General features: G+C 40.1%; 1 protein-coding gene across 17 annotated transcripts in view; it reads left to right on the forward strand.

The window, feature by feature from the left end:
* The window catches only part of MYT1L (myelin transcription factor 1 like), a 679,346-nt gene that overhangs the window by 642,420 nt on the left and 11,143 nt on the right, over window positions 1–25,783 (forward strand). For 13 of the 17 annotated variants that reach the window (XM_073674215.1, XM_073674210.1, XM_073674223.1 and 10 more), the window contains 7 exons: window positions 6,785–6,847; window positions 7,824–7,907; window positions 11,385–11,606; window positions 16,274–16,386; window positions 21,623–21,726; window positions 22,912–22,971; window positions 24,044–24,187. In XM_073674215.1, coding sequence (XP_073530316.1) covers window positions 6,785–6,847; window positions 7,824–7,907; window positions 11,385–11,606; window positions 16,274–16,386; window positions 21,623–21,726; window positions 22,912–22,971; window positions 24,044–24,187 — 790 coding nt within the window. The remainder of the gene's footprint in view (window positions 1–6,784; window positions 6,848–7,823; window positions 7,908–11,384; window positions 11,607–16,273; window positions 16,387–21,622; window positions 21,727–22,911; window positions 22,972–24,043; window positions 24,188–25,783) is intronic. The other 4 variants (XM_073674220.1, XM_073674221.1, XM_073674224.1 and 1 more) reach the window with 4 other exon arrangements.

Below are 25,783 nucleotides of genomic sequence, written 5' to 3' on the forward strand. Positions count from 1 at the left end.
TTTTTTGTTAAGTATATAATTCCACATGTGTTAATTCATAGTTTTGATGCCTTCAGTGTGAATGTACAATTTTCATAGTCATGAAAATACAGAAAAATCTTTAAATGAGAAAGTGTGTCCAAACTTTTGGTCTGTACTGTATATACACAATGTAGACACTGATATCCTCTGAGAATATAGAACTTGGCGATGGCTTGTTTTATGTGTTCATAAAGGCGGATACTGTTAATGTGACTGTGTCTTTAAAAAGATCCTGTCGCCAAATCAAAAGTGAACAGTTTTTGCCCCTATTTTATTCCCGCTACTCCCCCCCCCAAGTATTCTGATTTGGGGTTTTTTAATCTGCTTTATGGATCCAGAGATATGGGGCTTTTTTATTTAGTGTTTAGTAGTAGAGCATTACTCAAGGGGTAATAATGCAAAACAGCCTAAAGACACGCCCCCAGTGAATCTGTAAGCCACGCCTCCTTGGCAAAGACAATAAAAATTTGCATGTGGGTGTCAGAGTCTACAGATTTTCTGCAGCATTTCAGCACTTATCAACTAAATTAAACCTTTTTCAGTATGTTTTTGAGTGCATTTTTTTACATACATTTTTTCCGCTGCGGATCTTGTCTCTTATTGGTATGTCATGTTTTAAATAAAACTACTTTGTTTTGGAGAGTTCTGATTTGCTCAATAGCCTAGCTTTGATAACATTTTTATTGATAAAGTCCTGTGCGGAATTCATGCGTTTTTAATGTGTTTATTTGCGCATGCACTTTTCATCTGTGAATTTTCCTCATTCAAATCTATAGGGAAAATCTGCAATTAATAGCACGTTGTTGATATCAAAATGGCATCGCAGGTTAGTATCCGCAGTAGGAAATAAAAAAAAGCACAGTGGAAATGAGATTTCTATGAATCCCATACACTTTGCACCAAATAATGGGAACTTAGCCTGCGGCCCCATACAGACGTCCGTATGTGTTCTATCACATACCCATTATAGTCTATAGGGTTGATCACATGTTTGTGATTTTTCACGGACCGTGATTTGAAAAAAATCAAGGCAATGAGTCCGTTTTTGTATGAAGTCGCAGATCAAAATTAACCATTCAAATCTATAAATTTGTGAAAATCACTAACAGCACATAGATGGCACCAGTGTACAGTTTGTGTGCTGTCTGTAGTTAAAGGGAATCAGTCACCAATTTTTTCCTACTTGATCTGAGAGAAGCATGAAGTTGAGACAGAGACCCTGATTACAGTGATGTGTCATTTTCTGGGCAGCTTGCTGTAGTTTTGATAAAACCATAGTTTTATCAGCAGGAGATTATCACTAGAGGACTAGTAAAACTGCTGACAGGTAGTCCAACCACGCCCCCACCACTGATTGGCAGCTTTCTGTACACAGTGGCCAATCAGAGGTGTAGGCGTAGTTATACTGCAGCTCAGCATTCACGTAGATCTAAAGCAGATAAAACAGGGATTTTCTCAAAACTGCAGCAAGAATACTAATAAATGACATATCACTGGAATCAGGATCTCTGCCTCTATACTGCTGACAACAGTTTTTGACAGTGTATCATCAGAAGAGGAGCCAAAAAAATGACTGTTCCGTGGAGATTTTGCTAATAAAATATACAACAAAGTTTCTTATCTTCACTTGAATTATTGATTTATTTAAAGCAAAGTGTAGTTATTATCTAAACTTGTTGTTGCAAAGCTATTGGAAAACAGCAAATGTATACAGTGAGCTGCAAAATATGTGTCCTGTGTGCGGTAAATCACCCGGCAGAGCTAAACAACACCTCCTTTCACCGATAGGAATAAGCGCACATAATAAATTCATGTTACACTTTATGATAAAAAAAAACGTGAACATTTACACCAGGAGTAAATCATAGAGCTCCAGTCCATGCTTATGTCATCCTCATTTCAGCTAATTATCACTTTGGATCATTTGCATAAGGGAACTTGTGAAATGAATATCTCAGGAGGGAATACTTTGCCAATGTCTGTTACATATGATCTGGTGTTTAGCGATAACACCTCCCAACCTCGGAGTGTGACGTGCCACAATTATTTTCTGCTTATTTATGTATCTGATAAATTGACAGCTGGTTTTCCACAGTTCTAGATTATATAATACTGGTGGGATGGATCAATGCTGCCACCACCTGGCCAGTGCCAGCATAGACAGTCAGGACGGATGAATGCACTCAGATTTACGTCAACGAAAAAAGAGAAATTCTAGGCATGGAAATAGAAAGGGGTTCATGCAAACGATGTTACAAATCAACTTAGCAATGCATATGTATATATATATATATTTATTTATTTTAATGGATTAATTTCAGATCTCCTAAAATTCAAGGGATTGTCTTATCCCCTACATGTCATCTATGGAATTGGGTTGTCTTCATGACAGTCCATTAAAAGGGGCTGCATATATACAGTACAGACCAAAAGTTTGGACACACCTTCTCATTTAAAGATCTTTCTGTATTTTCATGACTATGAAAATTGTAGATTCACACTGAAGGCATCAAAACTATGAATTAACACATGTGGAATTATATACTTAACAAAAAAGTGTGAAACAACTGAAAATATGTCTTATATTCTAGGTTCTTCAAAGTAGCCACCTTTTGCTTTGATGACTGCTTTGCACACTCTTGGCATTCTCTTGATGAGCTTCAAGAGGTAGTCACCGGAAATGGTCTTCACTTCACAGGTGTGCCCTGTCAGGTTTAATTAGTGGGATTTCTTGCCTTATAAATGGGGTTGGGACCATCAGTTGTGTTGTGCAGAAGTGAGGTGGACACACAGCTGATAGTCCTACTGAATAGACTGCTAGAATTTGTATTATGGCAAGAAAAAAGCAGCTAAGTAAAGAAAAACGAGTGGCCATCATTACTTTAAGAAATGAAGGTCAATCAGTCTGAAAAAATGGGAAAACTTTGAAAGTGTCCCCAAGTGCAGTTGCAAAAACCATCAAGCGCTACAAAGAAACTGGCTCACATGAGGACCGCCCCAGGAAAGGAAGACCAAGAGTCACCTCTGCTTCTGAGGATAAGTTTATCCAAGTCACCAGCCCCAGAAATCACAGGTTAACAGCAGCCCAGATTAGAGACCAGGTCAATGCCACACACAGTTCTAGCAGCTGACACATCTCTACAACAACTGTTAAGAGGAGACTTTGTGCAGCAGGCCTTCATGGTAAAATAGCTGCTAGGAAACCACTGCTAAGGACAGGCAACAAGCAGAAGAGACTTGTTTGGGCTAAAGAACACAAGAAATGGACATTAGACTAGTGGAAATCTGTGCTTTGGTCTGATGAGTCCAAATTTGAGATCTTTGGTTCCAACCACCGTGTCTTTGTGCGACGCTGAAAAGGTGAACGGATGGACTCTACATGCCTGGTTCCCACTGTAAAGCATGGAGGAGGAGGTGTGATGGTGTGGGGGTGCTTTGCTGGTGACACTGTTGGGGCTTTATTCAAAATTGAAGGCATACTGAACCAGCATGGCTACCACAGCATCTTGAAGCGGCATGCTATTCCATCCGGTTTGCGTTTAGTTGGGCCATCATTTATTTTTCAACAGGACAATGACCCCAAACACACCTCCAGGCTGTGTAAGGGTTATTTGACCAAGAAGGAGAGTGATGGGGTGCTACGCCAGATGACCTGGCCTCCACAGTCACCAGACCTGAACCCAATCAAGATGGTTTGGGGTGAGCTGGACCGCAGAGTGAAGGCAAAAGGGCCAACAACTGCTAAACATCTCTGGGAACTCCTTCAAGATTGTTGGAAGACCATTTCCGGTGACTACCTCTTGAAGCTCATCAAGAGAATGCCAAGAGTGTGCAAAGCAGTCATCAAAGCAAAAGGTGGCTACTTTGAAGAACCTAGAATATAAGACATATTTTCAGTTGTTTCACACTTTTTTGTTAAGTATATAATTCCACATGTTAATTCATAGTTTTGATACCTTCAGTGTGAATGTACAATTTTCATAGTCATTAAAATACAGAAAAAAATGTAAATGAGAAGGTGTGTCCAAACTTTTGGTCTGTACTGTATATATAGAGAGAGAGAGAGAGAGAGAGAACAAGAAAAACATGGCTGCTTTCTATCATAAATAGCTTCACATTTGTCAATGGGTTTTCTCTGGAATTGTAACTCAACTCCATTGAAGTGAGCATACTGCAATACCGCACACAACCTGATTACAGGCATGGCGCTATTTCTGGAAGAAGAAGCGGCAGGGTGTCGGTGGGCTACCTGGTAAAAAGGTACAATGTTCAGTGAATTATGAGTTACCTTTATTGGACGTCCACAGTACACAGATCACAAACTGGTTTTCAGCTCCAGACAGGAGCTTTAGTCACATGATGTAGGCTCCTGCCTGGAGCCGAAAACCAGTTTGTGATCTGTGTACTGTGGACTTCCCATAAAGGTAACCCATCAATATTGTACCTTTTACCAGGTAGCGCACATATTCCTGGCCATTCTTTTTTATCATTTATTAACCTGCTCCTTCCCTGAGCAAGTTCTCTCCTGGTGCCATCTCCTGTCCCAGAGGTGAAATTAACTCTTCTATTTTACCACCTGAACGCCTTCTAAGCTACTGCTCATCATTTCTGGAATAAATCAGCTATGGTTATATATTCCTATGCAGCCCCTTTAATGATCCGCTCACAGATTAATTTGTGTAATGATTATGTTATTATGCCACCTAGTGGTCAATAAAAAAAAAGCTAAGTACATGCCTGATTACTTTTCCTTATGATTCATGGATGTCAGTTGAATATATCTGACTGTTTTTCGTCACTTTGTATAATAAAATCATTATGTCTATGACCATCTTAAAGAGAACCTGTCACTAGAATAGACCCCAATATGACTTTCTCATAAGAGTTATACAAGGAGGTCCAATATTACCTAATACCCCCCCAAAAGTAAATAGTGGGGGCTAGAAAGAAAGCAGTGCCTCTAATTGGTAAACAAGGATCATGATCTTTCTTAATTTTATAATATATATATTTTTTAGTTAAAGGCTAAGTCCAACTTGGTGTCAAATTTTCAATGAATTAAAATGAAGCAACTTTGCGGTAAGTCCTAAATATTAAACATATTTCCTCTAGTTCTGTCTACAGCTTCTATGCGGACGATGTGTCTCCATGGTAACAGAGCAGACAAATTCTGCGGAATGTAATCCTGCAGTCAGATGTTCTTTCCTTTTGTTCACTTCACTTGAGCTATTGTATATTTGATAACTTCAGGTCTCAAAGGACCAATAGAAGGGAGTGTGACTTCAGGATCCGACTACATGGGGTTTGTTTGTTGTCTGTTACCATGGAGACTCGAGAAATTTGAATTTTAGTTGAATTTGGCCAGGAAATTTGATTCACTTTGAAGTGATTCAATGTGAATTGAATGTTCAAAGTCTCTCTGGACCCTGAGCATAATAAATGTCAGGTATAAAAAAATATAGAACACCTCACTGCACGCTGCAGCAGCCCACCATCCAGAGCCCTGCTCCTCTGTCCCACACACGACATCCGCTTCAGACAATTTCACTCTGCATCAAACCTTCCAAGGCCGAGTAGGCCTCTGACGTCACGATGAAGGTCATGATGGCACAAAGTCATGAGGCCCTGTCGTAACATCAGAAGCCTACTCAGTGCGGAGGAAAGAAATATAGGCTGGATGAAGCATGGGACCGGACGGTGGGCGGAGAGGTATCATTTTTATTAACGCCTTTCCCAGACCTCTACATTTTAGCAGGCCGCCCCTTTTGCTGTCTTTGCATGAAACAAAATCAAATTAAATTTTCCTAGAACAAATTCTCTCATCTCAAATGGAGACACATTGTCTGTATAGGAGATGTAGAAAGAAAATCCCAATGTCACAGCCATTCCTTCACTTTTCCATTACCTGGACGTCATTGCCTCCCACCAGCCCGCTACTTTTTCCATTACCGGACCACGTCTGCCACCCATAAACTAAACGTTTCCTTTATCTGGGGGCCACAGCCATCCCTAAATGGATGGAGAGTTTCAGAGGACACCTGCTAGTCCTGAAGGAGAAAACAAACAGTTGGCGGAGTCCCGGAGTTCTTTCTGGTGTTGTCAGGCTGAGCACATGAACTACCCCCTCCTATTCCTCATCAGACAAGGGGCAGGACAATGCTGGGACATCCCCAGTGGTGACAACAAGTGGCGGCCACTTGTCCTAAGGACAGGACAGTAAGGTTCAGCCATGATAGGTGTGCGGTCCAAGGGACCACCATCTCCTCACTCCACCCTGGCTTGAGGATTGTGAGTGACAGACACATAGGAGAGTGCACTGACCTTATTGGTGGGATGTCCTTGACTTCTGCATAATGGCATTTTCTAGAGTTTTGTTTCTACATCTCCTATTCACAATATGTTTCTCCAACTCTATCAGACAATAATTTAACACCTAGTGCAAAGTTGCTGCATTTCTTATTTTTCCTGCATTTTGGGAATACATAACAAAAAAAGTTTGCAAAAGTGAACATAGCCTTTAAAAGGATCTGAACGGTTTAAAATAGTAGTCTGCTTTTTCCAAACACAGCTCTTGTTCATGGACCACGTCTGGTATTGCAGGTCTATTTCAATAAGATGAATGGGGCTGAGCTGCAATACCTGACACAACCTAGAAAAACAAAATGACGCTGTTTCTTTTTCTTTTTTTATCATAGAACCCCTTTAATTTGATACCATGTCACTTTCTTTTGAAATACATGATATTCGCTTTTTCTGGCTTTAGGTGTCCGACTCCTGGCTGCGATGGCTCTGGACATATTACTGGAAACTATGCTTCCCATAGAAGGTATTATTACAGAATGACAATTAAAAAAAAAATCATCAGAAAAACAGTAATAAAGTATGCTGTGGTTGGATGAAAATGCAGCATGGCCTAAAAAGCACACAGATGTTAACCCTACTGTGTGACTGGAACGCAAATATCCCATTCAGTACAATGTAAATCCTGTACATGTGGTCATACCCTTAAGCCGGCCATAGACGTAACGATTTTCCCCCAATGGGCATTCCAAATTTGCTTGCGAAAATCTTCTTGGGAAAGGGGCATAAATCAGTGTCCCTCATGTCTCCATGGGCCATATTTCCCACAATGTGAATGATTTTCCCCATGTAAAATGTTTATTGTTGGAAAGATTGTCAACTTTTAGTATTAATATGTGAAAGCATAACCAAGGTGAGTTTACACGCTCTGGATTTGCTGCAGATTTGGGGTGCAGATTCCTTACAGCAGCAAATAACATTACATGGGGTTTTAAAAACTTCATAGAACATTCCACTAAATCATTACAGAAATGCAATGAATATGCAGGAAGATCAAAAGTAGAATAAAATCCGGCACTTGTAAACTCAACGTAAATGTTCTGACCAGTAGAACAGATTTTCATCAGTATCAATCGTTTTATTGCTATAGATGTAATGATAATTGTTAAAGATTGTACAGTCTAAAGGTTGATCTTAAAGGGGTATTTGGGGTTTTCAATATTGATGGCTTATCTTTCGGATAGTCCATGCTCATTCAATGAGAGTTTGACTTCCATCAACAGCCATGATGAGCTGGAAGAAGAGACATCAAAGTCACAACTGAATGTAAAGCCATGCTCCAGGGTATACCATGAAGAAGGAACCAGCCTGATCCTGGAGTCAAACCCCCATTGGTGTCCTATCCTAATGACTAATCATCATTATTAGATTCCCCCTTAATATCTATGTCAACAGCACTGGATTTTGTTTGTAGTCATTGCCTACTTTGTTTCCTTTCTCAGTCTTTCGGGTTGTCCTAGGGCTAAGAAGAGTGGTATCAAGATAGCACAAAGCAAAGAAGACAAGGAAGACCAAGAACCAATCAGGTTCCTAATATTTTTTTTTAGTCTCAGTATTAATTTAGGGTCATCTATCACCATCCATAACCTTAAATGAGAAGCCTGACCCAAGCCAAACCCATGTGTGCATCCACAGTCCACCATAATCCAAACTCTGTTGCATCATGTTTTTTGGACAAAAAGACTAATGTGAAACCCATTGGGAGAAATGTATTGAATATGTAAATTCTCAGGGGAAATTGTTGTAAATTATGTTGGCAGAAATGTAGGTGAACTCTCTCAGTAAGATATAGGATATTGAACATGCAAAGAGCTGTTACCTAAAAGGTTGTCAAAAATTTACCGTTGGGTGGAGGATGGTCATTGGATCATAAATGCAACAGTAGGAATGCCTCTTCAGACATACTGGTAGTAATTGGAAGCCTATGGACAGAGGGGCCCACAGTCTCATAGTAGATTTCAATTTTGTCAACCCAAGCCAATTGATTTGTGGCTGTGGTGGTTGGTAAGTGGCTTAATATCTTCAATGCAGGGGACCCAGTTTACTATGTCTGCATTGCTCTAGAGGCATATGCTCATTCAAACATCCGATTTTCTCACTTATGAGAAAATGGACCAATCATTTTAATGAGACTCTGATCAGACTTTAATCAGAGTATTGTTAGAGTCTGGTCCGACTGTCATCCATTTCTCTTGTAAGTGGCAAAAAACAAGAAAAAGTTTCTCCAACTTTTCCTCTCTGATAGTTTGTGAAAATCGGACCACAGTCGGGTGTCATCCGAGTGCTGTCCGATTTTTTTCACAGACCCATTGACTAGCATTGCCAATTTTGATCCGACCCTTGGATCAAAATCGGACATGTCTCTGCCATTTTCCATGGACCTTTTGATCCTTGAAAGATCACAGACATGTGAATGACCCTGTAGACTATCACAGGTGTTATTTGTGAAAAACACAGATAGCGCTCGTACGTGAAAATTAGATGTCTGAATGAGGCCTCATGACCTCAGGATAAGTAAGCACAATTATATTAGGCAAATTCTGTGCACTTCCATAGAACCATAAAATCATAAAATGTTAGAGTTGGGGGGGACCTCCAGGGTCATCTGGTCCAACCCCCTGCTCAATGCAGGATTCACTAAACCATCTCAGACAGATGTCTGTCCAGCCTCTGAAGACTTCCATTGAAGGAGAACTCACCACCTCTCGTGGCCGCCTGTTCCACTCATTGATCACCCTTCACTGACAAAAAGTGTTTTCTAATATCTAATCTGTATCTTCTCCCTTCCAGTTTCATTCCATTGCTTCTCGTGTTTCTATGTGCAAATGAGAATAAAGATGATCCTTCTACAGTTTGACAGCTCTTCAGATTTGTAGATAGATATCAAGTCTCCACTTAGCCTTCTTTTTTGCAAGCTAAACATTCCCAGATTCTTTAACTGTTCCTCGTAGGACATAGTTTGCTCTTAAAGTAGCTCTCCAATAAAACCTTTTCCTTCTAGACCCTTTGCAATCATTGATGTGTGCACAGTGCATGTATTATACTTACCGATCGCCATAGAGGTCTTTTTCTGTACCACGTGGCTGACAATGTGACTAGCAGATCACACAGCGTCTTCTATGTGGACCAGAAGTCACTTTCTCAATGTAAGTCTATAAGACTCATATCGTCCTGCGGATTTCAATGTGAAAGCCACTTCCGCCGATACCAGTCAGAATACGCTGTGTGATGTGGCCAGTCAGGTTGCTAGTCACTTGGTTCAGTTTAAGATCGGAATCACAGAGGCGATCGGTGAGTACCGTAACACATACACTGTATACACAATAATGATGGCAAAAAGGCCAGAAGATAACATTTTTCACTTGAGCGCTACTTTAGAGAATAAGGTAATCCTTTACGGGTGTTTGCAGATTGTTTAGGAACTTTTTTTACCGCTGTAAAATCTGCTTTTAGCCCCTTGAAAATCAGAATTCCAGCTGTGAGCTGTGAGCTCACTTGTCACAGTTTATAAGGCAATAATTGCCGATATCTTCAGGTTCCATCCCTGAACGTTCAGTCTGTCCTACTGTAAATCTAAAGCTTTTCTGAACCTAGCAAACATCACCTAATTGGACCACATATATTCTTTCACTTTTCTCTGGATAGTATTTTTCTTAGAGATGTCACTATTCAGTTCAAGTACGGAAAACAATCATTGCCTGAACTGAAATTCTGTAGATGTAAAAATCACTTTTGGGTTTTCTTTCTTTTGTACATCACAATAATGTAGTTGCTTTACCAGCAGCCTATTGATATTGACATGTTAAACTAATTTGTAAAAAAAATAAAATAATAAACTTTGTGTTTTTTTTGCAATATCCAAATACACTTTACTTTGTGTTAGCAAATACGCTCACAACTTCTGTGCTGCCCAACCCTGCCGGCTGACAATGGATGACAGCTGTGCTGCAGTTTGTAGGTAGAGAAGCCTATTAGCTGCCTATAAACTGTCAGAAACTCCTACTGCTATTCTGACGTCTTCAGAGGATGAGATGCAGCTGAGATGTCAGAACATCTAGACCTGCTTAAAAAATGTAGAGTTTTTGCTAATGCAAGCATATCAGGAAATTGCTATTGAAGAACATTTGGCACAAAGTATGGCCATACTGTAAATCTATAGAGAATAAGGGCCACTTTGGTGAGCCATGGAGATCAGTCAGGTCAATTTACTCTAAGAAAAAAATTCTACATTGTTTTCTAAATGTAAGGCTTCGTTACATGGCTGTATTTTGGGTCTGAGTGCGATCCGACAAAATATCGGATCTCACTCGGAACAATGTTATTCTATGGGGCAGAGCCGGTCAAAGTAAAAAATCGCATCATGCGCGAGCTGGATCCAATTATCTGATCGTACTCGGCCATGCAACTCAATGAATCTGTGGAAAAAATTGGAGTGCACTTGAATGACTTCTGAGTGTTGTCCGATTTTCACGGACTGACAGAAGGAAGAAGACGGAGAACGTTTTTTTCCCCATCTTCTCATCCGAGAAAATCAGATCACACTGTGATCACACTCTGATCAGAGTGTGATCAGCATAATCGGCCCGATTCTCTTGGAAGAAAGAAAATACGATTGTGTGACCCTAGCCTAAAAGTTATGACATTTGCTACCATAATTTAATTTAATAACTGTACTGGTGACTCAATTTCTCTACAAGTCCTGGAGCCAGAAGTGTCCTTTCCCCTGTGTAAGTGGTGCCTTCTGACATAGTTAGATGGGTTAGTGTTAGGAATGGGGCTGAGATTGCCCCATTAGGATTCTTTTTCTGAATTAAAGTGTATTTGTATGTTCCAATATTTTACATGTAACAGTCAAAGCGTCTTCAGGTGTTTCCAGCCATATTGCCGTAATAGCAGAAGGATTTTCCTGCTCCATTTTGATGGTATATCCAATGTATTTTAGCATTGAAAATACTACCAAGAACTTATATTAATAGCTCTTGTCATGTCTATTTGACATTCAGATGCCCAGTCCCAGGATGTGATGGCCAAGGCCATGTGACGGGAAAGTATGCTTCACATCGCAGTGCATCTGGATGTCCCCTGGCGGCCAAAAGACAGAAAGATGGCTACATGAATGGTTCTCAGTTTTCATGGAAATCTGGAAAAACTGAAGGAATGTCCTGTCCCACCCCAGGATGTGATGGCTCTGGACACATCAGTGGTAGTTTCCTTACACATCGAAGGTAAGACTCCTGACATCAAATAGTGAAGGTCATGTATTAGTGTGTAACTATTGTCTTCTAATTCCTCAATGCCAATGAAGTCCTAAACGTCTACGATTACTGCTGACAATTAAAGCTGTTTTCCGGGCTCTAGACAAATTTCTTGTGCCTGCAGATTTCTAAATCATGACAGTGTGCAATGCGCGCACTGTCACAATTCTGCTGTATTCCCAGTGCGAGTAGGCTATCACGTGACCACTTGTATGAAATTGGCAATTTGTGGTCATGTGCCGACTAGATTCTCATCCGCTTCTCTCAATGTTCTATTGAGAGAGGAGTAGGAGAGTCTTGTTGGCAGGTGAAGGAGCTCCAGGTGGTGAGGTGGTTTCACATATAACATACTTGCCAAGTTTTTTAGTTAGATGTCAGGAAGATCTGGAGCATCCTGTTGTCAGGCACAGGTAACCTTATGGAATTGCTTACTAATGGGGGTTTAGGAAATGCATGGGAAATTTGTCAATTCCTCTGGCAGTCAAAGAGTCTCAGAGTAGTTGTCAAGCCGGACATGACATTTCAAATGGCAACTTGCGTATCGTAATGTGATTAGTTTCACTATAATTAGTATAGTTAGCTGTATTCACTGCATTACCAGACTCAGCCTATGTACAAATAGAGGTGCTGTTGCTAATGGGAAAAAAACACACTGAAAACTACAGTGTTCAGCAAATATCAAATTGTTTCAAACCATGGAAGTTATTATTTCTAGCCTGGTAGGAAACTTCTGCAGGTGAGGAGAACATGCAACTTCCATATAGATGTTTACTTTGGTTGGACTCAAAATTGGTACCACAAAGCTAAACTACGAAACCACTGTGTTACCTATAAAATCCATTATGTCCAAAAAAAAAAATGTGGCCTTCATACTGTTCTCAAATGGGTTGTCCAGTTAAAACAAGTTATCACCAATCCAAAGGATAGTTGATAACTTGTTGATCTGTGGAGGTCTGACTACTGGGACCACCACTGTTGGGCAGAATGGGGAAGTTTTATCCCATTAGAATGTAGTGGCATTCATTCTCTTGGGGCTGCCAAGTGGTACTCTTGGCTTTTTCCGGTAGCCAAATATATAATGAATGGAGCCCACCCAACACATCTTTTTGTAGTGAGGATAAAAGTTTCCTATTGGGGATATAAATTCCACAATCTGCTGATCGGATAAAAAAAAAAGTCCATGTCACTTGTTTTAAGGGAATCCTGATGGAATTGCTAACAATAATAAAATATGCACTGTCAAATCAAAAGGCTTAAAAAAAAACACAATTATCCCAAAACGGTTTCAGGAAAACAAAACTCCTCCAAAACTTCACAAAGAGTATGTGCACATGGCGTCTTTAAGATGCTCTCTGGCCTGTCAATGTTTTCTTATGCGAAGCTGCTTCAGGAAAAAGCTGGCGGACTTTTTCCTGATCCGATTTAAGGGGCCTACAGTGTCTTGCAAAAGCATTCACCCCCCCTTGCCTTTTTGCCTATTTTGTTACATTACAACCCGTGTATAAATATTTCTGTAATCCGATTAGAATAATCTAAGTTAGGGAAGTGAGAAAAATATAGGTATAAATTCCATTTATGGGATCAAATAACTAAAAATTGACATGTGAAAATGTATTCACCCCTTTTGCTATGAAGCCTCTAAAAATTTCTGGCGCAAGCAATTACCTTCATAAGTCACATGCTTAGTGAAAGGAAGTCCTCCTGTGTGCAATCTAAGTGTCACATGGTCTGTCAGTATATACACACCTTTTCTGAAAAGCAACAGAGGCTGCAACATCATTAAGCAAGAGGCACCACTAACCAAACAACACCATGAAGACCAAGGAGATCTCCAAACAAGTCAGGGACAAAGTTGTTGAGAAGTACAACTCAAGGTTGGTTATAAAAAAATATCCCAATCTCTGATCCCCGGAGCACCATCAAATCCATTATCATCAAATGGAAAGAGCATGGTACCACAACAAACCTGCCAAGAAAGGGCCGCCCACCAAAACTCTCAGCCCAGGCAAGGAAGGCATTAATCAGAGAGGCAGCACAGAGACCAAAGATAACCCTGAAGGAGATGCAGAGTTCCCAAGCAGAGACTGGAGTATCTGTCCATACGACCACAATAAGCCATACACTCCATAGAGGTGGCCTATATGGAAGCGTGGGCAGAAAAAAGCCTTTACTTACATACAAACATTGTTAAACCATCTAACTTGAAGGAGCTGGAGTAGTTTTGTCTTGAGGAATGGGTAAAAATCCCAGCGGCCAGATGTGCAAAGGTCATAGAGACTTATCCAAAGCGACTTGCAGCTGTAATTGCAACATAAGGAGGCTCTACAAAGTACTGACTTTAGGGGGGTGAATAGTTATGCAAGTTAAGCACACTGAAATTTTCAGTTATTTTGTCCTATTTGTTGTTTGCTTCACAATAAAAAGAAAACCAAATGTTCACAGTTGTAGGCATGTTCTTTACATGAACTGATGCAAACCCTAAAAAACAGTGACATTCCAGGTTGTGAGGCAGCAAAACACAAAAAATTCCAAGGGGTGTGAATACTTTTGCAAGCCACTGTATATGCCCACAACATTTGCAATCTGACACCGGAAGCACCAGAGTTTTCTTTACAAAGCCGCTTTATGAAAAACTGGTGGCTTTATCCCTGAAGCTACTTCGCCGGCATTTTTGCTCATGCTAATCACAGTGGCTCCACCGTAGGTGTCTTTTTCCTATATCTTCTAATATAGAGAGCAGAAGCCGCCTGAAAAATAAACATTACTTCTTTTAACCACTCCAGGGTTTCCGAACCCTGAAGTGGTTCAAAGAAGTAACAAATTACTAATCATGTGCACAGCAATATCGTTTTGACATTGCTGTGCATTATGTCCATTTTTTGCAGCAGTTTTTCCACCCTTTTTCAGTTGGATTCTGAGCAGAATCCACCTGAACTAAGACATTCTGTGCACATAGCCACTGTCGGTTGTGTCATAGTTTTTGTGCTAAAAAAATATAAAAAATAATGAACATTTGCACTGCAATGTCAAATTGACTTGCTCTGCACATGTTCAGTCTTTTTTAACTTTTTAACCACTTCAGGCTTCGAAAGCTGTGAAGCAGATAAAAGAAGTGACCTATCAAATTTCCTGGGAGCTACAGCTAGGAAGCTACCACTAGTTCATATATGAAATAAAAAATAAAAAAAAAACGCTGAAGGCAAAGTTGCCACACAAAAGGGATGACAAGGGAGATGCTTCAAGAAAAACATTGCCAGAGTTTTCTCCTGAAGTTTCTTCTGCTTCAAATACTATGCAGGTACGCCAGCATCTACAAGATGCCATGTGCACATAGCCAAAGTATGCGCTTTCTTTTTTACCCCAGTATTTTTTCAAAACTTCTTTAGGAAACAAAAAGCTAAAAAAATTCTTCTTATGAACTGCAAAGTGGATTTTACAAGGAAATCATTTAGCTGCCAGCGCAGCCACTGAGTTTTTCAAAGTGAAGCTACTTCAGGAACACGTTGGTGGTCATTTTCCAGAACCTGCTTCGCCGCCGGCTTTTCCCTGTGCACTTGGCATCATTTTCAGGTGGATTCCACTCGGAATCTGCCTGATAAAAAGTGCAGCTAAAGCTCCCCAGAAAATAAACATAGTGCACAGGAATATCAAAACAACATTGCTGTGCACATATTCCATCTTATGTCTCTTATTTTAACCGCTTCAGCTTTCGGTAACCCTGAAGCGGTTAAAAGAAATATAATGCTCATTTTTCCTGGCTGAAGCCATCCGCTCTCTATACTTACTGCATAGAGTGAAAGCTGCCAGCGGAAAGACAGAAAAAGCTGCTTCGGGAAAACAACCGCCAACGTCTTCCTGAAGTGGCTTCATCCGGGAAAACTCAATGACTGCACTGGCATTTAGTTGATACCCTTTGAGGATGATTTTTGAGAGCTTCCACTCCAAAAATTCCTTGAAAATAACACAGTGTGAACATACCTTTATAGTGTGGGAGACCAAAAGGATTGGTCATTGAAACAAGCCCAATCTCTTCCTCCTCAACATCTTCTCTCTTGGTTCAATTTTAATGTTGTTGGGACTTATAACCACAGAGTGGCACTTGCTCATATCTTGGTGGACATGATTGCGATTCTCCGGTACACACTGCTATCACATTGCATTACTCGTTTCTGGAGCATTATATTATTGCCCTTAAATATATTTATGAAAGAATGCGTGGAATCAACCATTACTAATGCAAATAACACAATGTCCATGTGCGGTATAATGTCATCAGGCTTGGACTGGCCCACAGGAGAAGAGGAGAATCCTCCGGTGGGTCCCCACCCTCTTATATGAGCAGGACTTGGCACAATATACTTGAATCACTATGTACTGACAAAGACAGCATCTTATTCATGTAACAATCTACCCAGTTCATTGTTGTATAAATTTGTGATTGATCATAATGTCACATTTGCATGTAGCTGAAAAGTGGGGCCCTGGAGTTGGTTACTGGTGGGCCCTTGGCACCCCCATGTCATAATGTGTTACCTATGTTGTGTCTGACACTTATGGTTAAAATACATAAAAGAAAAATTGTTTATGAAGTAACTATAAAAATCCCATTAACCACTGATTTACCATTTTTCTGGTAGTTTATCGGGATGTCCACGGGCCACGTCAGCAATGAAGAAAGCCCGATTGTCAGGAGAAGAGATGATGACTATAAAGCAGCGGGCGACAAATGGTACTGGCTTTCAGATGTTATGTGAGGAATCTACTTTGATTATTAACGCACTGAATAGATCTTATACCATTTCGCATGCTGTCCCTACTGATATGAAATAATGATACAAGACGCGTAATGTAACCTATTGGATTTGTAATTGTAAAGTGACTGTATATAACTCTTGGTGCTGCAGCCACTTTTACTATACGACTTACAGTACTTATTCTTCTAAGAATGCTACTACAAGTACCAATACATGATAATAAAAGAGGTTCTTCAGCAGCTGCAAGAGATATTATTCAGTACCGGGGCCCAGCTTCTGTAAAACATCATAGTACATCTATTATAGGGGTATTCTCATCTCCAAGATCCTAACCCAATATGTAGTAGGTGTAAATGAATAATATTCACAAATACCTCCAGTTAGAAGTGTAGTATAGTTCTCCTGATTAGCTATGTCACTTACCCCATGTGCAGGGCATTGCAGTATCGTAGGTATCTATGGTTACAAACACTAACAGCTAACTAACTGTCACTATGTGAGAGGCCATAACCAGGGCCGGCTCCAGGTTTTTGTGGGCCCTGGGCTAAAGAGTCTCAGTGGCCCCTTTAACACATACCATGATTCATGATGCACAGATACCGCAGATGCTCCATACAGAATAATGGACCCCATACAACACTCCATACAGGATACTGGCCCCCATAAAATGCTTCTTGCAGAATACTGGCCCCCATATAACACTCCGTGCAGAATACTGGCCCCAATATAATGCTCCGTGCAGAATACTGGCCCCAATATAATGCTCCATGCAGAATACTGGCCCCCATATAATGCTCCATATAGAATACTGGCCCCCATATAATGCTCCGTACAGAATACTGGCCCCCATATAATGCTCCATACAGAATACTGGCCCCCATATAACGCTCCATACAGAATACTGGCCCCCATATAACGCTCCATACAGAATACTGGCCCCCATATAATGCCCCATGTAGGCTGGGCCCCCATATAATGCCCCATGCAGGCTGGGCCCCCATATAATGTCCCATGCAGGCTGGGCCCCAATATAATGTCCCATGCAGGCTGGGCCCCAATATAATGCCCCATGCCTCCTGGGCCCCCATATAATGCCCCATGCCTCCTGGGCCCCATATAATGCCCCATGCCTCCTGGGCCCCATATAATGCCCCATGCCTCCTGGGCCCCCATATAATGCCCCATGCCTCCTGGGCCCCCATATAATGCCCCATGCCTTCTGGGCCCCTTTATAATACACCATGCAGGTGCCCCATATAATGGCCTACATACATAAAAAAAAAAAAAATACTCACCTCACCTGCTGCCACTGCTGTCATTACTGCCGCTGCTCCGGACTCCCCAGCCGCGTCGCAGTCTTCCCGCTCTGCGCTGTGACTGCTCAGGAGAGGGCGCGGTGGAAAGACGTCACCGCGCCCTCTGACCTGAGACGTCAGTCACAGTGCAGCAGCCGCGGAAGATACAGGACCTGCTGCGGAGGCACAGGGAGAGGTAAGTATTGTGCTGGGGCCCTGAGCAAGAGGGGGGAAGGCGAGCGCTGGCACCGCTCTCCTCCGCTCATGGGTCCAATAGCGCGCCAGGGTGCCCGATGGCGATTGGGCCCCCCGCCTCTCAGGGCCCTGGCACTTGCCCGGGTTCTGAGGCCGGGCCTGGCCGTAACCATGGATTCCTAAGCTATTGCAATGCCCTACACATGGGGTAAGTGACATAAAGAATCAGAAGAACTATACCACATTTCTAATTGGAGGAATTTGCTAATATTATTATTACACCTGCTACATATTGGGATAGGATCTTGGACATGCGAATACCCCTTTAACTATCACAAAACCTGTTTTTTAAAAGGTAAGGGAGTTACATACTAATTGGTGCTGGACAGGAAGCTAACTCTCTTTTTACAAAAGGAGGTTCTTCAGCAGCCCAGATGTGTGTTAGAAGAAAAAGTTGAACAGCCCCCTTAAAATAATGGCTTTTATTTAGCTACTTCTTGTTGATTTCTAGGTTTGTCATTGATATAGTTTTCTATATTATAAACCACGATTTAGCATTTCTAATAGAAAGGACTAAAACAGTTTTTGACACTTGAAAAATTAAAATCCATGTTTATTTCTTAATGGTTAAGAAATGGCACATGTAAACAAAAGAATAGTGCTCCCTTCAATTTAGACTCTGTTCACACCACGTTTGTGATGCCCACTTAGTGTCTAGACCGGTGCACATTCTAAGCATATACGTAGGGTTCCTTTAGGCAGGTCGAAAGAGCGACCTTTTGGCTTTTGTCAAGCATGTATGCATTAGTATACTGAAAAAATAAGGAGGAAAATATCATAGTGGACTAGCATTAAAAATCTCTACCGTGTGTAATATGTCTTTTAACCCCTTAATGACATCTGCCATCCATGCGGTTTGGTGCAAGGTGTGTTATACAGCTACTGGAAGCCAAGAGTAACTGTTGTAATCAGAAGTAGCTTCGATTACAGCAGTTTAACCCCTTAAACAAGGTTTCTAAATTGGGGCACCATCCATTCTGTCGGCCATCGCCCCTCAAAGCACGATGCGATCATGGGGTGCTGATGGGTTGTCATTGCAGTTGAGGGTTTACTGACGGCCTGCAAGTCTGCCATGTAAGTACTCCTAGAAAGCCTAGTCCATGAATGGGCTTCATAGCAGATCAATTTCACAATATACTTCAATACTACAGTATTGCAGGGTAATTTATACGTGATCATGCCTTGAAAAAAAAGGTAAAGGATTTTAAATGAAGATTAAAAAAGCATAAACTGTATTGTCCATCATGAACGTTAGAGCTCCAAAATGAAAATAGCTTTTCTCCGGTACAAATGAATAACATAAACAATCCTTTTTTCAGGCACAATGAAACAAAGTGAATGTAGCAGCCTCATCAATCTCAGTATCCCGGGCAGCAGCAGCTCAAGTAATTTTAAACGCGTTCACCAAGCAAACACACCTCTGTTCAGCTCCAGCTCAAGCTCCACTCTGCTGAGCTAACCCAGCTGCTGTTATTAAGCCTGTAAGACCTGGGCTGGAGTATGGGATTGACCTTTCCTACCCAGACTCTTTTGGTTGCTCCTAAATCCAGGACACAAAACCCAGTTAAATTAAACCCCTATCATTAACCTGGAATACCTATTGCTGGTACAGACTTTACATTATTGAGGCCAACCACCATGTTGTCAAATATCTGCCATCCAGGACCTTACCTCCTGCTTTCTTATTATATATATTTAATATCACCATACGACATAAACCAAAGTTATAAGGTCATTTGAACTGCAAAGTGAACGCCGTAAAACAAAACCTCAAAAACAATGACAAAATTGCTGTTTTTTGCTGTTTTTTTTTTTCAAACTCTACTCCACTTAGATTTTTTTTTTCAATACATTGTGTGGTAAAATGGACGGTGTCATTCAACACTACAACTAGTCACACAACTAGTCACACAAAAAAGCCCCCATACAGCTATGTAGTGAGAAAAATAAAAAAGTTACGACTCTTGGAAGAAGAGGAAAAAACGTAACCATAACAATGAAAATTGCCCACATCTCAGCTTTTTGAACAGTTTTGAGATTTTTTGGAGGATTTGGAGAGTTTCCTCTCTGTTTCTGCTCCAAAAACTCCTCGAAAAACTCAGCACATAGCCTTACGGTCTAAACACAGTATCACTTAGACATCGGCACAACTGTCTAGTTTTTCCAGGCAAGTAAAATGCCGGCGGTGGTTTACCTGAAGCGGCTTTGCTGTCGTTCGTAAGGTGGCTCCACTGCCGGCAGCATTCACACTATACTGCAAAAAAGAATGGGCATGCTACTTCTTTTACCTGCTTTGTGATTTCCGAACCCTGGAGCAGTTGAAAGAAGTGTCATAAGATGGAAAATGTGTACAACAATTACATTGCTGTGCAGTATGCTGAGCTACCGCTGAACATAATGTGGATTCTGAGTGAAATCAGCTTAAAAAAGATGTCGTGTGCACATAGCCGAAAAAGAGTATTTGAAGAGGTTTTCATTAGGCATTTTGGAAAAAATTCACCGAAAATCCACATAAAAATACTCAGTGTGGACCTGCTCTAACAATTTAAATATGAAATATTTTACAAATTTCCTTATACTTATCTTAGCCATGTACAACTTAAATCTGTGATACACAAACTATAACTGGAACTGCCGAACAAGTGATCTACAGATTTATAGAAGAGCTATGGGGTTTTTATGAACTTGTATACCACTCTCCGAGCATTGACAAACACTAATCAAACCCTCTGACATGTCAAAACTTTATTAAAATGATGAATATACCCTTTACCTAAACAGTTGGACATCTACCATTTATAAATTGATTGCCTATCCTAAGGCAGTCAGTTAAAACACCCAGATAACCTATGTAAAGGCAGTTTGTCAGGACAAAAGGGCTGTTGAAACAAAGCACAAACATTTGGTGCACTCTTGGCGTGGCCAAAAATTTCAAACCACTTTCCCGCTCTCTTGTTTTCCACCTATCTCCTCCTTCCTCTTCTTCGATTGACAGCTCTGGCTTTTCAGGAACCAGAGAAGGGCAGAAGAGAAAAAGGTGAAACAAGTAGGTAGGACGGTCCACTGGGCTGTTTGGCCACACCAAGGGTCCACCAAGTGCATGTATTCTATTTGAATAGTTAGTTATAAATTATTTGATGGATTCGGCATAAAGATTTCTTAACAATGATACCACTTGAGGGTCTCCGGTAACGACCATGATTATCCTTACATGGTGGACGTTACCTGGTTTTAATTTAAAGGATCGGAGATGGACAGAATCTTTACTAACCAAACTTAGTAGGGCTGGCACAGTATCTACTTATCTACAGACTCCAGTAGTGGTGGAGTGACCACTTGGGCAACGTCTGAGGGTCTTTGTCAAGAGCGGGCCATATTCTTTTAGTTAGGTGCAACAACTATGAATGTTTTAATGTAGGGCAAGTGATAACTTTTCGGAAATGTAATTTATTAACCCAAGCCAAGTGTATTATGTTTATAGTGGCCTCAGTCCACCCCTAGGCTCCATTCTCTAGTTATAGAGTTGCATATATCTTAACTTTTAGACTTCTCATCCTCCAACATGGCATTAATATGTAAATCTACTCTAACTATGCTTTATCGATAGCGATGCTGATAATGTTACTGGTGATGCTTGATGGCTTACAACTCTATTACATATTTTCCTTTAATATCCCCTTAGGTATAGAAAATGATGAGGAAATAAAACAATTGGAAGAAGAAATAAAGGAACTAAATGAGTCTAATTCCCAGATGGAGTCTGATATGATTAAGCTGAGAACTCAGGTAACAGTTTTCTATCAGCAATATTGAAAATGTCTTTCCTAGGTGACTCCGAATAGAATGTTATTACCGGCTTTGCCAAGAATGCATAAAACTTTTTGCTATATGAGACTTTCCTATATGAGATGCCACTAACTTATTTATAAATTTAAGAACGAAATACTAAAAAAAGAAACAATAATAATAATAATGGAGTGAAGCTTTTATTCTCATACTCACCCATACTTCATGCATGCCTAGGTCATTGTTCTGAAGTGAACGTCACCCTTTTTGGTCACTTTTGCTTACTGTAACACGGGTAGTCAAGAGCACAGTAGCCTATCAGACTGTAATACTAAATCTCAATTCTCATTGTCATTTTAACATCCTTTTTTTTTCCAAAGCCTGAAAGCACTTGTTTCTTTGTGACATGCATGTGCATGAAAATACCGGATTACATCTCTATGTGACATACGTGAGTGCATCCGTACTTCTGTAAATACCGTCTTCTGTGGCCACATAATCATGCTGGCTGCATGGTATTCATCAACCAAGACATCAGATGTATTTATGGACAGATCGGGAAAATAATAAAAAATTACACGGAGGGTAAGGGTGAGGATGAGAACTCGGTGACCATTCAAGTGTTACATTTAAAGTGTGTGTGGCACTGTTAAAAAAAAATAATAGTAATATTACAAAAATATTCAATTTGGCCATTTATTAACTCAAATTTTGTGAAAACAAAATCTAAAAGTCTAGATATAAATGATATCAACACGTTTCAGTAAAAAATAGAAGAAACTAAGAACTGCCTATTGTCTACAGACCTGCGATTATTGACATAAATTGTAGTAGAACAGTTATGTTTTGTATTATAGAATTTAGTGGTTATGATTTTTTTTATCATTCAAAGAGGTGGAACTAAATAGCACACACATTACTAATGATTTTCAAAAAAAAAAACAATTCTATGTATCAAGCCAACACTGAAGAGTGCTGGCTGGTTATCTTTGATCCTAACTATTAAGTTGTTGGCCTAGTCTGGTGGCTAGTCTAACAAATCTATCAACTGGTTGAAAAAGTGACCCATTCTGGTCGTTAAAACGAAAAAAAAAATACATGTCCATTATTTTTCTCACTTGAATCAGTTCCACCTCTTTTGCTTCATTCTCTGCCCCCTTTTCAGCTTCTGCTCCCTCCCACTAGGTACTGGACGAGCGTCCTGTTGCTTGCCAAGAACCCTGTGTTGATGAATACCAATTTCATGTAAGTTACACGGGAGGGGAGGTTGTTTGATTTTTCCATGTAACTTACACGAAATTCAGCCTTCGAAGAATAAAAGTTGTTCATAAGTAATATATTTATTTCATTATTGTATTATATATTAGCTAGATTGCTTAGTGAGGGCGCATAACATAAAACAAAATTAGGACATCATCGATTTTTTTTTTTTATTAATAGTGGAAATTAACCAATACGATGTACAATATAATTACATATTCCATCATTTTGACTCAAGTCATTTGCATTTTAGATAAATGTTTCTTTAAGGATTGATTAACACATACAAAAAAAATATTTTGGCGTATTTTGCACTGTGAATTTTACTAGGGATTTTACTATTCATTCATTTTTACTAAAACAGACAAACTTACTAACAAAACACCACTCCAGCGTTTTTCTTTATTACTTCAGTGCTGGAGTGGTGTCACTAATCTAAGCTTCCTGGCCCTAATCTTATACTTACCAGCCACTGTCTTCAACTCTTCCCAGTGCCACTCCGGTCCTGATCTGCCAACTTCTGACCAACCGGAAGTCAGAGGTAACAGTCACAAGCTCTCAGTGTCTGTCATTGAGAGCCTTGTTCTGGTCTTGTTTTGGCTTTCATAGACTTACATTGACTTGTGACTTCCGGATCGCCCAACTAGTGTTTACTAGAGAGATCCAGCCGGTCACAAACTGCTGGAGACTAACCGAAGTGGCACTGGTAAAAGTTGAAGATGGAGGCTGGTAAGTATAATGCTAGAGAAAGGCAACTTAGATTAGTAGCACCACTACTTAAATCAAAGATATCACAATGCACACAATTGACAAATTCAGCACTTTTATATCTGTATAAATAAATAAATTATCTGAATTAAATTATTTCATATACTAATTAACTATTGGTGACATAGTAAATTAGGTAGCAGCCCTGCTCCTCTACACATATAATAAATTGAGATTTCGACCATCACAACACTTTAAATGACAATAAAAAATTGTAGATAACGCTGTGACTACATGACGTGATTTGTAATAACTTGTGTTGTATTTTCCACCTGTATGTGCTTTATAGATTACAACAATGGAGAGTAACCTGAAGACAATAGAAGAGGAAAACAAAGTCATTGAGCAGCAAAACGAGTCCCTTCTGCATGAGCTGGCCAATCTAAGTCAGTCTTTAATTCATAGTCTAGCTAATATCCAGCTTCCCCACATGGTGAGTAATCGTGTGTCCATAGTAGAATCATAGAATACAATAATGTTTATTATACCAACTAGTGGTTCCTTCCCCTGTACAGTGCTTGTGTTTTTGTTTTTTTCCCTTGACCATCATATGAATTGTATGGACATTTTTATTTAGCTTTTTTATTACTCTTGTGTTTTCATTACCAGTCTCTGAGCCTCATCATGATTTATAATAGTCATCATACACAGAAATTCTATTCTGTTCAAGTATTTGGTCATGTAGGTGGAGCAGTGGGTAAGAGAACCTTCTTCAGTTATCAGTGGGCTTAGCCAAGAAGTAGGTTTTGCTCTATGGTATTAGACTAAAAATTTGACCAATAAGGTAGGTACAAAAGAAAAAATGAGCTAACCACGCTTGTAAGTAGATGAAAGGCTTAGAATCATATGCCGGTGGGGGCCGCATACTGCTTGTGATATGTAGCCAAAATACTAGAGTTTAGAGGAAAAGTTTGGCACAACCAACAAACCCTTTATTCAAAATCCATTAAAAAAAAGTGGATCCATGGTGATATATTAAAAAATGAGAAAATCAGAAACGCGTCAGTTTTTAATATCTCACCATGGATCCACTTGTTTTTGAATAAAGTTTTTTTTTATTTTAAGCGTTGTTTGTGCCGAACAATTTCTCTAAAATCTTTTAAAAACTTGACCACTGAGTCTGGTGACAACTTCTTTTGATTTGCTAGTCCACCGCTAACCATCACTGTTGCATCATCTATGTCATTCCCATCTTTGTCTTTTTATTTATATCATCTATTTTCACATATTTTGACTTACGGAGCTCTGTGGTATGGTTTTAGCCACTACAAAAAATACTTTGTGAACATGCATTTTGCATTTTTTTGTGGGGTCTCCGTGACCTTGCTTCTTTTTACACATTTTTCAGCCTCCTCCGACACACTTTTGTAACACTAAGTTAAAGGCATGTAACAGATATGTCATTTCTTGGCTCAACATATTCAGAAGCGAGTGGCACAAAATGACTAGCTTGGAAAAAAAGAACAACCTGATTTTCCTAGACTCTGTCGGGAGATGTTTGTGCTTATGTGTCTATGTGTGGCCATCCAGTGGTTGTGATGTGGATAGCAGCCTGTTACGCTTTTTTTTCTGGCTTGTCACAATAATGTATTGTTAGAAATTAGAGCCCTTAAAGGGATTTTTCAAAACTTTCTTTTGCTTTACATATAGCCTGAGTTTGCTAATATAAGATAAAAATAACATATATTCACCTACTGATCCATCTCTACTCCTCTGTGCTGTTGGCTGGGTCATTGCTGTGCCCTACTGATCACAGCAGTCATGAGTCGATGGTGCTGAAAGAGAACGGGATGAGACCAATGGGAGGAGCCAGTGTTTGGGAGGAGCGGTGAGGGACTGGTAGGTGCGTACAATATGGCAATTTTTTTTTTATAGCACACTCAGGCCATATGTAAAATCTAAGAAATGCATGGAAAAGCCCTTTGATTAAATATACAAAAAAGTAAGGGTGGACATGTATGATTCAAGATCCAAATACTAATGAAATCACAACTTGACCTCTACCCATGGTCTACTCCTCTTCTCTTTT

Source organism: Phyllobates terribilis, unplaced genomic scaffold (genome assembly GCF_046119375.1).
Source record: "Phyllobates terribilis strain yellow unplaced genomic scaffold, ASM4611937v1 Scaffold_3__8_contigs__length_932513732, whole genome shotgun sequence".
Classification (NCBI taxonomy): domain Eukaryota; kingdom Metazoa; phylum Chordata; class Amphibia; order Anura; family Dendrobatidae; genus Phyllobates; species Phyllobates terribilis.